Below are 15,115 nucleotides of genomic sequence, written 5' to 3'. Positions count from 1 at the left end.
ACCGCTTCGTATGAAACGAAGGTCTGAACGGGCAGGGAAAGGGAAAGTAGAGAAAATCCCTGTGGATACCGCTTCGTATGAAACGAAGGTCTGAACGGGCAGGGAAAGGGAAAATAGAGAAAATCCCTGTGGATACCGCTTCGTATGAAACGGAGGTCTGAACGGGCAGGGAAAGGAAAATAGAGAAAATCCTCGTGGATACCGCCTTAAGAGATAAGGGTCTGAATAGACGAGGTGCAAAGAGAAAGTTCTGTGGATACCGCTCTGAATAGAGGTCTGTACGGGCAGAACAGAATAGGAAACAAGGACAGTCCAATATATAGTTTAAAGTGCTGGTAGATAGACGATAGACTAGGCATAGAATTAGAGTAAATAATATTATCCAGTAAATGAACTGTGAATCTCTGAAATACCTTAAAAAGAGAGAACAACATGACAGGTAAAGGAATGGCAGTAGAGATTCTGAGCAAAAAAATCCCGGTAAATAAATATGAGATCACAAAAACTTCAGAAAAATGGGAAAAGAGAACCAAAAACCTGGTCACAAAATGGCCAAGAGAAGGGAACGTCTGATGTAAGCATGTGTGAAGAAATGGAGGCACTAATTAAAAATTACAAACCAAAAGATAAATCTAAGAAAAGAGGGCAAAAAAGAGAACGAGAAATGGAAGTGCTAAAACTCTTCAGAACGGAGGGAGAAAGGCTGAGGAGGGCAGGTAGAATATTGATTACAAGTGAGGAAGACACTAAGGTGCTGGAGAAACAGCCTGTTAGAGAGAGAGGAAGGTACAGTGAGAAGCTGGCTTCAGCTCCGTACCCAGATGCGAAAGAAACAGAAAAGCCCCCTCCCTATAATGAGGAAGGAACCCCTAAGCAGTGCCCCCTGCTGATGGGAACAGTAAACATGCAGGGAGAAGTACAAGTTTGGGATAATGAGGAGGAAAAAAGACAACACGAGAAGGAAAAAGCGGCGATATGGAAGGAGATACAGGCAGAAAGGATAAAGGTGGAACAGGCAAAGAGAGAAATGAAAGAAGAGATTGAACGGATGAAATACTTGAGAGAGGAAAAGGAAAAGGAGTATGAGGAGTATCGGTTATACCATAGAAATAAACAGACTAGAAAAGAAAGTGGCTCATCAGGGCAGGAAGAGATGAGGCATTCAAGAGGAAGTGGAAAAAAGATAGGAGATGAGAGTCTTGGAGAAACACAAGAGAGAAGGGAATCAAGCACGAGTAAGGATCATGAGGAGTCCCTGCCACAGGTGTACAGACACGGAGAGGAAGAAAGAGAAGGTGATTCTTTGGAGGAGCAAGAGTTAAGTGGAGAGAGAGAGGATGCAAGAATTTGTGGGGAAGAGGTAGGAGGCAGAAGCCTAGAAGAGCAGAAGGAGGCGGTAGGGGAGTGACTTGCGGAAGTAGAGAGAGAGCTAGATAAGTTACTGAGAGGGGATTGCCAGAGGAGATGCATTTGTATTAACTTTCTTTGCACCTCTTCCTGCTGCTCAGCCAACCTTTGTTTGTCTTTCCAGTATTTCTCAACCGCATGGACTACGTGGTCTCTAAATTCTTGTGGGGTCATTGACGTCAGCCCAACCACTTCCTCCAGTTTGGATTTTACTTGCGGAGGCATTGCATCCAAAATGCTATGTCGGACGTCAATGACCCCACAAGAATTTAGAGACCACGTAGTCCATGCGGTTGAGAAATACTGGAAAGACAAACAAAGGTTGGCTGAGCAGCAGGAAGAGGTGCAAAGAAAGTTAATACAAATACATCTCCTCTGGCAATCCCCTCTCAGTAACTTATCTAGCTCTCTCTCTACTTCCGCAAGTCACTCCCCTACCGCCTCCTTCTGCTCTTCTAGGCTTCTGCCTCCTACCTCTTCCCCACAAATTCTTGCATCCTCTCTCTCTCCACTTAACTCTTGCTCCTCCAAAGAATCACCTTCTCTTTCTTCCTGTCCGTGTCTGTACACCTGTGGCAGGGACTCCTCATGATCCTTACTCGTGCTTGATTCCCTTCTCTCTTGTGTTTCTCCAAGACTCTCATCTCCTATCTTTTTTCCACTTCCTCTTGAATGCCTCATCTCTTCCTGCCCTGATGAGCCACTTTCTTTTCTAGTCTGTTTATTTCTATGGTATAACCGATACTCCTCATACTCCTTTTCCTCTCTCAAGTACTTCATCCATTCAATCTCTTCTTTCATTTCTCTCTTTGCCTGTTCCACCTTTATCCTTTCTGCCTGTATCTCCTTCCATATCGCCGCTTTTTCCTTCTCGTGTTGTCTTTTTTCCTCCTCATTATCCCAAACTTGTACTTCTCCCTGCATGTTTACTGTTCCCATCAGCAGGGGGCACTGCTTAGGGGTTCCTTCCTCATTATAGGGAGGGGGCTTTTCTGTTTCTTTCGCATCCGGGTACGGAGCTGAAGCCCGCTTCTCACTGTACCTTCCTCTCTCTCTAACAGGCTGTTTCTCCAGCACCTTAGTGTCTTCCTCACTTGTAATCAATATTCTACCTGCCCTCCTCAGCCTTTCTCCCTCCGTTCTGAAGAGTTTTAGCACTTCCATTTCTCGTTCTCTTTTTTGCCCTCTTTTCTTAGATTTATCTTTTGGTTTGTAATTTTTAATTAGTGCCTCCATTTCTTCATACATGCTTACATCAGACGTTCCCTTCTCTTGGCCATTTTGTGACCAGGTTTTTGGTTCTCTTTTCCCATTTTTCTGAAGTTTTTGTGATCTCATATTTATTTACCGGGATTTTTTTTGCTCAGAATCTCTACTGCCATTCCTTTACCTGTCATGTTGTTCTCTCTTTTTAAGGTATTTCAGAGATTCACAGTTCGTTTACTGGATAATATTATTTACTCTAATTCTATGCCTAGTCTATCGTCTATCTACCAGCACTTTAAACTATATATTGGACTGTCCTTGTTTCCTATTCTGTTCTGCCCGTACAGACCTCTATTCAGAGCGGTATCCACAGAACTTTCTCTTTGCACCTCGTCTATTCAGACCCTTATCTCTTAAGGCGGTATCCACGAGGATTTTCTCTATTTTCCTTTCCCTGCCCATTCAGACCTCCGTTTCATACGAAGCGGTATCCACAGGGATTTTCTCTATTTTCCCTTTCCCTGCCCGTTCAGACCTTCGTTTCATATGAAGCGGTATCCACAGGGATTTTCTCTATTTACCCTTTCCCTGCCCGTTCAGACCTTCGTTTCATATGAAGCGGTATCCACAGGGACTTACCAACACCACGTGGAATTTTTCTTCACTTAACTTATTAGCTTATTTGTACTTACCCTCACTGCAGTGTTCTTGATCAATCCTCTGAGCCTCCTGTTAACCCCCAATTCTGCCAGATTCTTTGGACCGGAGAGACCCTTCGGCAGTGGTTCCACACTTCTGAGACTCCAAGACCTCCCCAAAACCAACAGAATTCTTAGTCCAAATTGTCGCAAAAAGCGCTTACCTTTTGTTTGGGTGCACCTTTAATTCTGTTAGCCTTGTGGGGGTCCCTAGAGGACTGGGAAGCGTCCCCAATCTGCCGTTTCCTTTCCGCGGGTCTCTTTCCGGTCCTGCCGCGGTCGCCAATTTTCTCGTGGTTTCTCGTGCCCCACAAACGACCAGGAGATGCAGAAGATTCTTCAAGAAGGGTTAAACTTTAATTTGCAAATCAAAGCTGAGACAGTCATTGAGCTAGTCGCTGATTGCCCACCAATCCTGTACATAGCATTTTTTATAGCAATCTCCTGGTTTAGTTGCATTAGCATATCCAATCGGTCTATAGTTGCATATCACAAGTACATCCGCCACTATTGTTTCTACCTATTGACTTAATCATGTTCTAATCTACATCTCTTAGCTAGCCTCTCATTAACACACCATTGTCTTCTACATTCTTAAGATTTCATTCTCCTACTAAATTGCGTACATCCATAGCAAATAGCAAATTCAAACTACATAATCTACATAGTTTTGGTTACACAGCAAACAATACAACTTTTATACTCCAATAGAAGTTACGGTAGTACGTTCTCCTCCTGAACTCCTGAGTTTCCTCCAGGTGCTCCACTTTCCTCCCACATTCCGAAGATGTACTGGTTGGCAGGTTAATTAGTCATTGTAAATTGTCCCATGATTAGTCTAGGGTTAAATTGGAGGTTGCTAGGCAGTGCGACTTGAAGAGCTGGAAGGGCCTATTCCACGCTGTATATCAATAAATAAATTTATGAGCTAAAACCTATCATCATTCTACAAAGCAAATGACTGAAAAATTCATAAAGTTAAGCTTTATTCATTCACTTTAGTTTGCAACTCTGTCCCGATAGGGTCACATTCCACTAAATCCAGAGAATTTAGTGCAAGCAGATGGGATAAGCCCAGGGGAACTGTAAGTTTTCAGTGACTGTGCAATGAGAAGCTTACCTATTACTTACTTAGCCAATGCATATATTTTATTAAATAACTTGTATTTTATTGGTGAATTTTAAGCAGCAATATACGTGACATTTAACTTCGGTGTCTATGTACATAATATATACAATAATGTCTCACATTGTTAATATTTAAGAGCTACTCAACCGCTCCATGACATCATGGGGGAGAAAAGGTGCTAGAAATTCCAGACTCACCTCCTGACAGCATAAATAGATTCTCAAAGCCTCTCTCACACAACGTTGTGGCAGCCTGACTAGCTATTCGCTCATCTTCGTCGTAAAGAAGAATGATTTTCCCAGGTGTGTTTTTCTAAATGCAGTCATTAAGGCTCTGAAACTGACTGATCATTAAAATAAATGTAACAACTGATTGAATTAGTTTTTTGTAAAGCAAATTGGGCTGGGAACGCGAGTGTGGTCAGGGAGAAAGAGTAGAAGCTTAAGGGGGAAAACAAGATGTGTAGTAAAGGTACTGTTCATATATAATGCTCTATCAAATCTCAGTAGCTCCACCCTCTCCTCCCCAAGAATCATAGACTTTTGAAGTTGATTTAGTCAAACTTTCTATGATACCAGATGGCATACTGCCAAGATTTCTGCTAGAAAGTTCTTCTCCTGCAGGAATCATTAGCCCAACAGTGCTGTTTGAATTCCAAAATTGTTAACTACCTCAACACTGACAATACTTAATTTCATACATCAGTAGCAAAATGATACAGCATTGTATAATAAAACACAAAGAATTTTTAAAGTTCTAAATGTTGCAACCATCTGGTAGAGAATTGATGTACCTTAATTTGCTGAGGTGAAGAATGTATTACACTTGTCAAGGTGAGGATTGCAACATTTTACAATTTAAAGTAGAATAAATACGAAAGTGATGTTGGCCTGCAGTACAAAACTGCTCCTATCTTGCTAATAATATTCAGAATGGTTTTACTTACAGACAAGGACCATTGGAAAATTCCTTCTGTTTGCTAAGGTCTGGATTCAAGATCAGATTTTATTACCAAAAAAATAAATGGTAAAATAATAGGTACAAAAATTAAATACTTTTGTTATTCATGGGATGGGTTTAGATAACGAAATGGAACATTATACCTCAAATGCTAGAACTGGCACAGATTAAAGTCCAGTTAGAATACCAATGGCGACTGATTGCCAAAGAAAGGACAAAGAACAAGTTAGACAACACAGAATATACCTTCCCCTCTCGCAAAGGAACATTTTACTTTCCTCTTGGTGGACAGCTCAGTACTTTTTAATGAATTGAACATTGCTTGGCTATAATAATTTTAAATGAAACAATTTAGGCAAACTTAATTTTATTCTAATTAATATAAATGCAAGATTTGCTCCTGGGTTTATGGGTACAGATTTGGAATCCCATTTAATACCTGCAAGAGATGAATAATGTGTAAAAGTTGCAGAAAGTGGTAATCTTCTTAAAATGGGGTTAGAGGAGAAAGACGTCTGCTGTGTGTGTTTAACCTCACTACTTTGAATCATGAATTCTTTAATCTTTAGGAATAACAAACAAAATGTCATTTGTCAACAGTACACAGTTACCTATAGATGGTGCCTTCATATTAAATCATTGATACTGTGAAGACTTTCATATAGCTAAGACAGCTTGACACAGCACTGAAGTAATTCCTTCTAAGGAAGAAAATACAGAACATAGAACAATACAAGACCTTTAGCCAATGATGCTGCCAACCCTTTAACCTACACCACGATCAATCTAACCTTTCCCTCCTACATAGACCATGACCCTCCATTTTTCTTTCATCCATCCACCCATCTATGAATCTGTGAAATGTCCATAAAGTATCAGCCTCACCCGCCACACCTGACAATGCAATCCAGTCACTTACCACTGAAAGTCCGCCTCTGACATTCCCCAACTAATGAAGGCCAAAACATCATGGACTTGGACCTCAAGGTCCTTGTTCCCCCGTTCCTTCACACTGACAAGAATCCTGCCATTATCCTTGTACTCTGTCGTCATTTGACCTTCCAAAGTGTCTCACTTTGCATTATTCCAGATTAAACTCCATCCGCTACTTCTCAGTCCAACTCTGGGTCCTACCTATGCCTCATCATAATCTACTTCTACACTAGCCCCAACAACACCAATCTTTCAATCATTTGCAAATTAATAACCCGACCTGCCACTTCCTATCCAACTTACTTATATAAAAACCACAAAGATCAGGGTCCACAAAGCAGGTCCCTGCAGAACACGGCTAATCACTGACTTCCAGGCAGAATACAGAACATTTATTACCATCCTCTCCTTCAGTGGGTTAGCCAATTCCAAATTCACGCAGTCATGTTTCCATGGATCCCATGTCTTATAACTTCCATGGGAAGGATTATCAAATATCTTACTTACCCATCCTAATACTTTTCAAAAGCTCCAATACATCATTTTTCTTAACCATGACATGTCCCAGGACATTGGCCTGCTCTATGCTGACCTCACATTTATCAAGGATCCTCTTACTGGTGAACAATGAGGCAAAGCATTCATTAAGAACCTCCCCTGCCTCCTCCAACTCCCCTTTATCCCTGAGCAGTTTTACCTTCACTCTAGTCACTTACTGTAACACACCACGGTTTTATTTTTCAAAACCATACTTACCAAGGCTTTTCTAGCTCTAAGCCCCTTCTTAAGCTCCTTACTCACTATCATAACTCAAGAGATCTGTCCAAATTTTGTTTTCTAAACCTTAAGTATGCTTCTTCCCTTGTCTAAATGTTTGACCTCTCTAGTCAACCGTGGTTCCTTCATTTCTACCAATCTTTTCCTGTCTCAATGGGACAAACAGCTCCATGCATCTGTTCCTAATTCATGCTCCCAAATTCCTACCTAATGCCACTGTAATTAGTCATTCCCCCAATTAAATACTTTTCCATACCACCTGCACCTATCCTTGCCCAATGCTATAGGTCAGGGTGTTGTGGTGACTGTCTCTGAAATGATTTCCCATGAAGAGATGTTGCCTAACTAGGTTCATTATCTAGAACGGCCTCTCCACAAACTGTGCCAGGAATCCTTCTTGGACACATCAAACAAATTCTACGCCATTTAAACCTTTTGCACAAAGGGCGTGCCAATCAATATTAGGGAAGTTGAGGGCAACAACTCAGTTATTTTTGCACCTTTTCAAAATATGCCTACTTATCTGACCCTTAGTGTTCCTGTTTCTATTGGGAAGTATTGAATACTAGGAAGGGAGTAATTACTCCCTTCCTGTTTCTGATTTCCACCCACACTGACTCAGTAGACTAATGCTCTACAATATTCTCACTTTTTGCAGCTGTGATACTATCCCTGATTAGCAATGTCAACAACTCCCCCACCTCAAAATCAACCTCCCTCTCTATCCATTTTGAAATATAGAAATCACAAAACATCAAGCAGCCAATCCTGCCCTTACAACAGCTGTCTTTGGAATGGCCACAACTTAATAATTCCATCTACTGATCCATGCTCAAAGTTCATCACCTTAGGAGGGAGCTTAAGAATGAAATTAGGAGAGCCAGAAGGGGCCATGAGAAGGCCTTGGCGAGCAGGATTAAGGTAAACCCCAAGGCATTCTACAAGTATGTGAAGAGCAAGAGGATAAGATACAAAAGACTAGGACCAATCAAGAGTGACAGTGGAAACATGTGTATGGAACTAGAGCAGATAGCAGAGGTTCTTAATGAATACTTTGCCTTAGTATTCACTACAGAAAAGGATCTTGGTGACTGTAGGGATGACTTATGGCAGATTGAAAAGCTTGAGCATATAGACATTAAGAAAGAGGAAGTGCTGGAGCTTTTGGAAAACATCAAGTTGGATAAGTCACTGGGACCGGTCGAGATATACCCCAGGCTACTGTGGGATGCGAGGGAGGAAATTGCTGAGCCTCCAGTGGTGATCTTAGCATCATCAATGGGGATGGGAGAGGTTCCAGAGGATTGGAGGGTTGCAGATGTTGTTCCCTTATTCAAGAAAGGGAGTAGAGATAGCCCAGGAAATTATAGACCAGTGAGTCTTACTTCAGTGGTTGGTAAGTTGATGGAGAAGATCTTGAGAGGCAGGATTTATGAACATTTGGAGAGGCATAATATGACTAGGAATAGTCAGCATGGCTTTGTCAAAGGCAGGCTGTGCCTTACGAGCCTGATTGAACTTTTTGGGGATGCGGCTAAACACACTGATGAAGGTAGAGCAGTAGATGTGGTGTATATGGATTTCAACAAGGCATTTGATAAGGTAGCCCATGCAAGGCTTATTGAGAAAGTAAGGAGGCATGGGATCCAAGGGGACCTTACTTTGTGGATTCAGAATCGACTTGCCCACAGAGCGCAGAGTGGTTGTAGACAGGTCATATTCTGCATGGAGGTTGGTGACAAGTGGTGTGCCTTTCCCACTCCTGATAATCACCTGCCTCCTGCACCTTGTTGTGACTGCCTTCCTGCAAGTCCTGTCTACCGATTCTCAGTCTCCCAAATGACCTATAGGTCATCCACTCAAGCTCCAGTCCTCTAACACAGTAAGGAGCTGCAGCTGGGTGCACTTCCCACAGGCGTAGTCATCAGGGACAGTGGAAATTGCCCCGACTTCCCACATCATTCAAGATGAGCTCTGGGTTCCCACTGCTCTACCTATGCAAAACTAAAGAAGAATAACTTAACCGAAACTTCACCTTACCCTTTGCATGCTGAAGCCTGTTGAGCCAAAGGACTCAGCTCACTGCTCTAACACTGAGCATTTGAACAATGGCCACTCTACTTAACCCCAACATATTACTGGCTGCTGCCAATTAACTAATCAATTATCAACTAATAATTTGCAAATGAGTCTCTTTTAGGCTTCTGCTAGCTAAAACTGCAAGAAATTACTAAATTGGTTCAAGACCAAGCCCTAAAGGTAAAAGAACAGCAATCAAACAATCTATAAATCAATGAAATTAGATGTTCACAAACAAAGTGATAATAAAACTGGAAGTCTGATTTTGCAAACTGGCCAACAATTTTAAAAAAGGATACATATTCCAGAACCTCCTTTGTATACGGATTCATTGTCCGCGATAACATTGCTATAGGATAACTGTACGCTGCACAAAAGGGAAAAATCACAGTTTATATGGGCTAAGCACTAACTATGAATATTACTTTATAGCAGGAACTTGTAGCAAACTCTTTGGATTCTAACATAATACACACAAAATGTTATGTCACATCTATGCATCATTTTCTCAACTGGTTAAAATTCAATTCAAATGAAAAACAAATTTCAAGATTATTTAACAGTGTGACTGACATCATGAAAAATTTAGTCATGTGAGTGGCACAATATTCACTATAAGCTCCAGGTACCACTGAACTGAACTCTAGCATGGTGATATTTCATATTCTCCCAATTCTTACAGTCAAAAATCTTCAGGTCAGTTGCTTCTAGAGTTTGTATAAAAGAAGAACTATGAAATTACAGTGCCTTGTAAAAGTATTCAGCCCCAACCCTTTGTTCACATAAATATATTACAACCAGGGATTTTGATAAATGTAACTGAGAATTTTAATTTGTGAACCACATGCTTCTTTTTTCACAGTAGTCCAAAACACAGGGAAAGCTGTAAAACATAACAAACTAAAAACTCAAAAGCTGAAATGTCAACAGCTCTTAAGTATTTGCTCTCTTTGTTCAGTATTTAGCTGAACCACCTCCAGTAGTATTTTTATATAAGTCTCTATTATTTGCACAATGTGATGGAGCAAGATTTGTTCATTCCTCCTTACAAAATTGCTCAAACTATGCCAGGTTAGTTGGGGAGCAGCAGTGGACAGCAAGCTTGAGGTCTTGTCAGAGATATTCGATTGGGTTAAGGTCAGGACTTTGCACCACTCAAGGACATCGACTTTCTTCATTTGAAGTCACTCCAAGGTTGATTTAGCAGTGTACTTTGGGTTACTGTCCTGCTAAAAGATGAACGTCCTCCCCAGTTTTAGCTTTCTGACAGCAGCTAGCGGGTTTATATCCAGGATCTCTCTGTATTTAGCAGCATTCATCTTCTCATCAATCCTGACCAGATTTCTATTCCCTGCTGCTGAAAAGCATCCCCATAGCATGAAGAGACCTCCACCATACCTTACAGTAAGGATGGTTTTAGCTGGCTGATCACAGTACTATATTTACACTACATGTACTGCTTAATGTTGAGGCCAAAATATTGCACTTTAGTCTCATCCGACCATGAGTCCTTCTTCTACATCTTTATAGTATCTTCTAAGTGACACTTTGCAAAGTCTTTATGGGCAAAGGTATGTTTTAATTTAGCCAGAGCTTTTTCATTGCCACTCTTCTATAAACGCTTTTTTGTGCAAGGCCTTAAGAGGTTATGGTGTCATGAACTTCATCTCCAATTGCAGCCACTGACTTCTGCTGCTCACTCAGAGTGACTGTTGGGGTCACAGTAGCTTCGCTTACAAATGCCATTCTTCTCCTGCCTCTAAGTTTATAGTGGCGGCTTGACATAGGCAGTGTGGCTGTGGATTCATATTTTGTCCATGATGGACTGCACTAAATTCTGAGGTATGTTCAGTGCCTTTGAGATGGTCTTGTACCCTTCCCCAGATGTGTGCTTCTCTATTACCATTTCCTTGATTTGTCTTTTGTCGTCATTCTGGCTTGGTCTGTTGAAAATATACCATACTGTTGGACCTTACAGAGAGAGGGGTATTTATTCTTATGAATTAATTGAAAACAGATCCTCCAATTTTCTACATCAACAAATTGAATGAATTGGTAAGCTAATATACAATATTGCAACACTTCTAATTTTCTCCACATTTAGACATAACAAAGTTTGAGAAAGCCAATGAAATACGGTAGGGGGATTAATTTCTTTCCAATTCAACAAAATAGCTCTTCTAGCCATTAATGTAAGAAATGCAATCATTCGACAAGCAGAAGAAGATAAATGGATTGAGTCCACCATTGGTAAACCAAAAATTGCAGTAATAGGATGAGGTTGTAAATCAATGTTCAATACCGTGGAAATAATATCGAAAATGTCTTTCCAATATTTTTTCAAAAGTGGACATGACCAAAACATATGAGTTAAAGACGCTATCTCAGAATGACATCTGTCACATATAGGATTTATATGGGAATAAAAACGAGCCAATTTATCCTTGGACATATGAGCCCTGTGCACAACTTTAAACTGTATTAATGAATGTTTAGCACATATAGATGATAAATTAACTAATTGAAGAATTTTGTCCCAATTCTCAATAAGGATAATAAAGTTAAGTTCTCTTTCCCAATCATTTTTAATCTTATAGAAGGCCTCTGAACATATTTTCATAATTATATTGTAAAGTTTTGATATTACACCTTTCTGAGAAGGATTTAGTTCTAACAATTTCTCCAAAATACCCGAAGGCTCAAAATTTGGAAAGGTAGGAAGTACAGTGTTTAAGAAATTCCTAATCTGTAAATATGTAAAAAAATGAAATCTAGGCAAATTATATTTATTAGATAATTGTTCAAAAGACATAAAACAATTATCCAAAAATAATCCATAACTTTGTTATTGTCTAAATTTGAAGAAAATTGTAAGTGTTGTATTTGACCCTTCTATTAATTTTGAAAAGACATGGAGACCATTTATTCAATATTTTCATATGATGTAATTTGACCCTGATCCAATCCTATTCGTTTTTTCGGTTTTGATTATACATATGTTGAGAGGATCGGAGTTGGCGACACCGATGATTTTGTACTTTTTTTAATAATACTATAAACAGCCCATTATTTATTTAAAAAAAATTTTTTTTTTCCTTTTTTTTTCCTCCTTTTTTTTCTCTTTATTAGTGTTAGGTTGTTAGATTAGTTTTTCTTAGGGTTAATTTTTTTTCTTTTTCTCTTTTCTTTTTTTTAATATATGATATATCTAGTTTTGTTCTGTTTATATGATATTTGTATCATTCATGATTTGGGAAGACTTAACTATATTGTAATTATTGCTTGTGTATCCTTTCATGTTCAGTGTAACTTTGTAAGTTTGTAACCCCACTATCAATGTATTAATCTTATCATATTGATATTAATAATAATAATAGAGATTGAAAAAGAAAAAAAATACAATATTGCACCTGAGGGAAGTTAGCAAGTAATTACAAAAGGGAGGAATTTTTTTTTCAGTCTCACAGTTTTTGTTTTTAAGTTTTAGTAAATGGTTTTGGAATTTTTCTTTTGATTTGTCATGATGCACATGTTTTGTAGATTAGTTCAAAAAATCCTACTTGAACATATTTTAAATTTAGAAAATAGGACAATAGAATGTGAAAATAGCTGTGGGGGATGAATACCTTCTCAGGGCTCTGTAAATTAGATGCATTACGTGTTGGGAATTTGGTGAAAATGCTGGCAAGACTCACACTATTTTAAATCAAGTCTATAGGATGCAACCAGAATGTAAAACAAAATCTTCAAACTCTAATTCCTGAAATATACTACAGGTAGACAAAGCTCTGTATTGGAAGTACAAGCTTGAGTCCCAGTCTTAATTTCATGCTATAGGGAGTTGTGAGAAAATTCTAAAGCAGTAAGGATACATTAGTACATGAATGGGAGGGCTATGGTCCAGGTGCAGATCAGTGGTACTAGGGAAAGTAACAGATTGGCTTGAAGGGCCAAAGGGCTTATTTCTGTACTTAGCACTCTTTGACTATGACCATGATACTCTGACCCAAAAAAAAATGAACGGACAAAAAAAAGCAGATTCCGTAAGTGGAATGGAGGGAAACTCACTTGTTTAATGAGAACAGGGATTTATACTCCACACTTTACCTACTACAACAGGCTAATGTAACATTGTTTTTATGCATTAACTACAATGATCTTTATTGACCTGAAAATAATGATTAAAGTTTTACCCATATAACCTGCAAATGACAACTGAACTAACATCTTCATGCATTACCTCCAACAATATGACATTGTTCATAGGCGTCCCGGTCTCGTACATCCAACAACAGATAAGGGCAGTCCGGATAAGGTCCATCTGTTTTTTCAGGACATTCAGAAGGCTTAGAATGGAACTCTTTCTGTTTCCTCTCCAGGTCAATTTCCCCAACACCACTTATAACACTTATGAGAAAAATACAAAAATTATGGAACCATAAACTACCAGATTCTAATAGTTAATAGCAAATTCTAGTAGTTAAGAATCAAGGACAAACTTTTTAAAATATAATTTAAAGGCGTAAAAAGATATTCTAACAAGTTGGCAGAAACTTAAAAAAACCCAAAATGCTTTAAATAGATCAGGAAACATTTGTGAAAAGTATTAAACATTGGAGATCATCCAGTTCTCACCATAATTAGGAATAAAGTAAGTTTTAGAATGCCATAAAAAGGGTCAAGGGCAGGACTGCGACAGGGTGCAGGGGAGAGAAGTGACAAATAGTTGCGGCAGTGCAGATGAAGAAAGATGATAATAGGAAACAAAAGCTCGAGGAGCTGCAAATACAGAATAATATTTAGAATTAGCAGATGGATATTAGAAATTTGAAATCAGAATTCTGGAATTATTATTAATCCAAATATACTGAACTTGATGTTGAAGGTGAAGGTCAGAAGACAATGATTTTGAGCTTCACTGGAGGTTGAGGAAACAGGTGGTCAGATCTAATGTCTCAGACTGATTCCATGCCTACATAGTACTCCTTAGGAGCACAAAAAAAGTCCAACTACATGAGATGAGGATAGGTGTATGAATAGTTTTCCTTCCTAAACACAAACATCAAACAAAAAATGTTACATTACTGATTCACATTGGACTCCTGCTCAAAATGTCTGCTTTTGTGTTTATAAACAGAATAGATAGTGCAGATTCTAGAAATCCAGAGCAACACATACAAAATGCTGGAGGAACTAAGCAGGTCAGGCATCAAACTAAACAGTCAACATTTCGGGCCAAGACCCTTCAGTAGGACTGGAAAGGAAGGTGAAAAAACGCCAGAACAAAAAGTTGTGGGGCGAGGAGAAGGAGGACTAACTAGAAGGTGATAGGTGAAGCCAAAGGGCGGGAAAGATAAAGGGGCGGAGAAGAAGTAATCTTATAGGAGAGGAGAGTAGGCTATGGGAGAAAAAAGGGCAGGCACCTGGGGGAGGTGATGGGCAGGTGAGAAGAGGTAAGAGGTCAGAGTGGAGAATAGAAGAAGAGGGAAGGGGAAGGATTAAAAAAAATAAATCGATGCCATCAGATTGGAGGCTACCTTGACAGAAATCAAGCCATGAGCTAACACGTCAGAATGGGAAAGGGGATTGGAATTAAAATGGTTGGCCACTGGGAAATTCCACTTTTGGCGGATGGCGAGATGCTCAACAAACCAGTCCCCCAATTTATGTTGTGTTTCCCCAATGTAGAGGGGTCTGCATTCAGAAGCACTGGATACAATGGACAACCCCAACAGATTTTCAGGTAAAGTGTTGCCTCACTTGGAAGGACGGTTTGGGTCCCTGAATGGACTTAAGGGATGAGGTAAATGGGCAGGTGTAGCATTTCTGTTACTTGCAGGGATTTGAGCCCTCATATTGGTGGAGATGGATGAACAGAGAAGGGAATTACAGAGGAAGTGATCCCTGTGGAAAGGAGGGAGTGAAG

At 39.6% G+C, this 15,115-nt stretch overlaps 1 protein-coding gene across 5 annotated transcripts in view; it reads right to left on the bottom strand.

Annotated features, from left to right (window-relative positions):
• cep41 (centrosomal protein 41) overlaps positions 1–15,115 on the bottom strand; it is a 73,907-nt gene that overhangs the window by 19,087 nt on the left and 39,705 nt on the right. For 4 of the 5 annotated variants that reach the window (XM_073066800.1, XM_073066799.1, XM_073066802.1 and 1 more), the window contains 3 exons: positions 13,430–13,596; positions 9,489–9,556; positions 4,638–4,752 (listed from right to left, as the gene is read on the bottom strand). In XM_073066800.1, the coding sequence (XP_072922901.1) occupies positions 4,638–4,752; positions 9,489–9,556; positions 13,430–13,596 (350 nt within the window). The remainder of the gene's footprint in view (positions 1–4,637; positions 4,753–9,488; positions 9,557–13,429; positions 13,597–15,115) is intronic. The other variant, XM_073066803.1, reaches the window with a different exon arrangement.

This window comes from Hemitrygon akajei, chromosome 14 (genome assembly GCF_048418815.1).
Source record: "Hemitrygon akajei chromosome 14, sHemAka1.3, whole genome shotgun sequence".
NCBI lineage: Eukaryota > Metazoa > Chordata > Chondrichthyes > Myliobatiformes > Dasyatidae > Hemitrygon > Hemitrygon akajei.
This window is presented reverse-complemented; position numbering and strand designations above follow the sequence as displayed.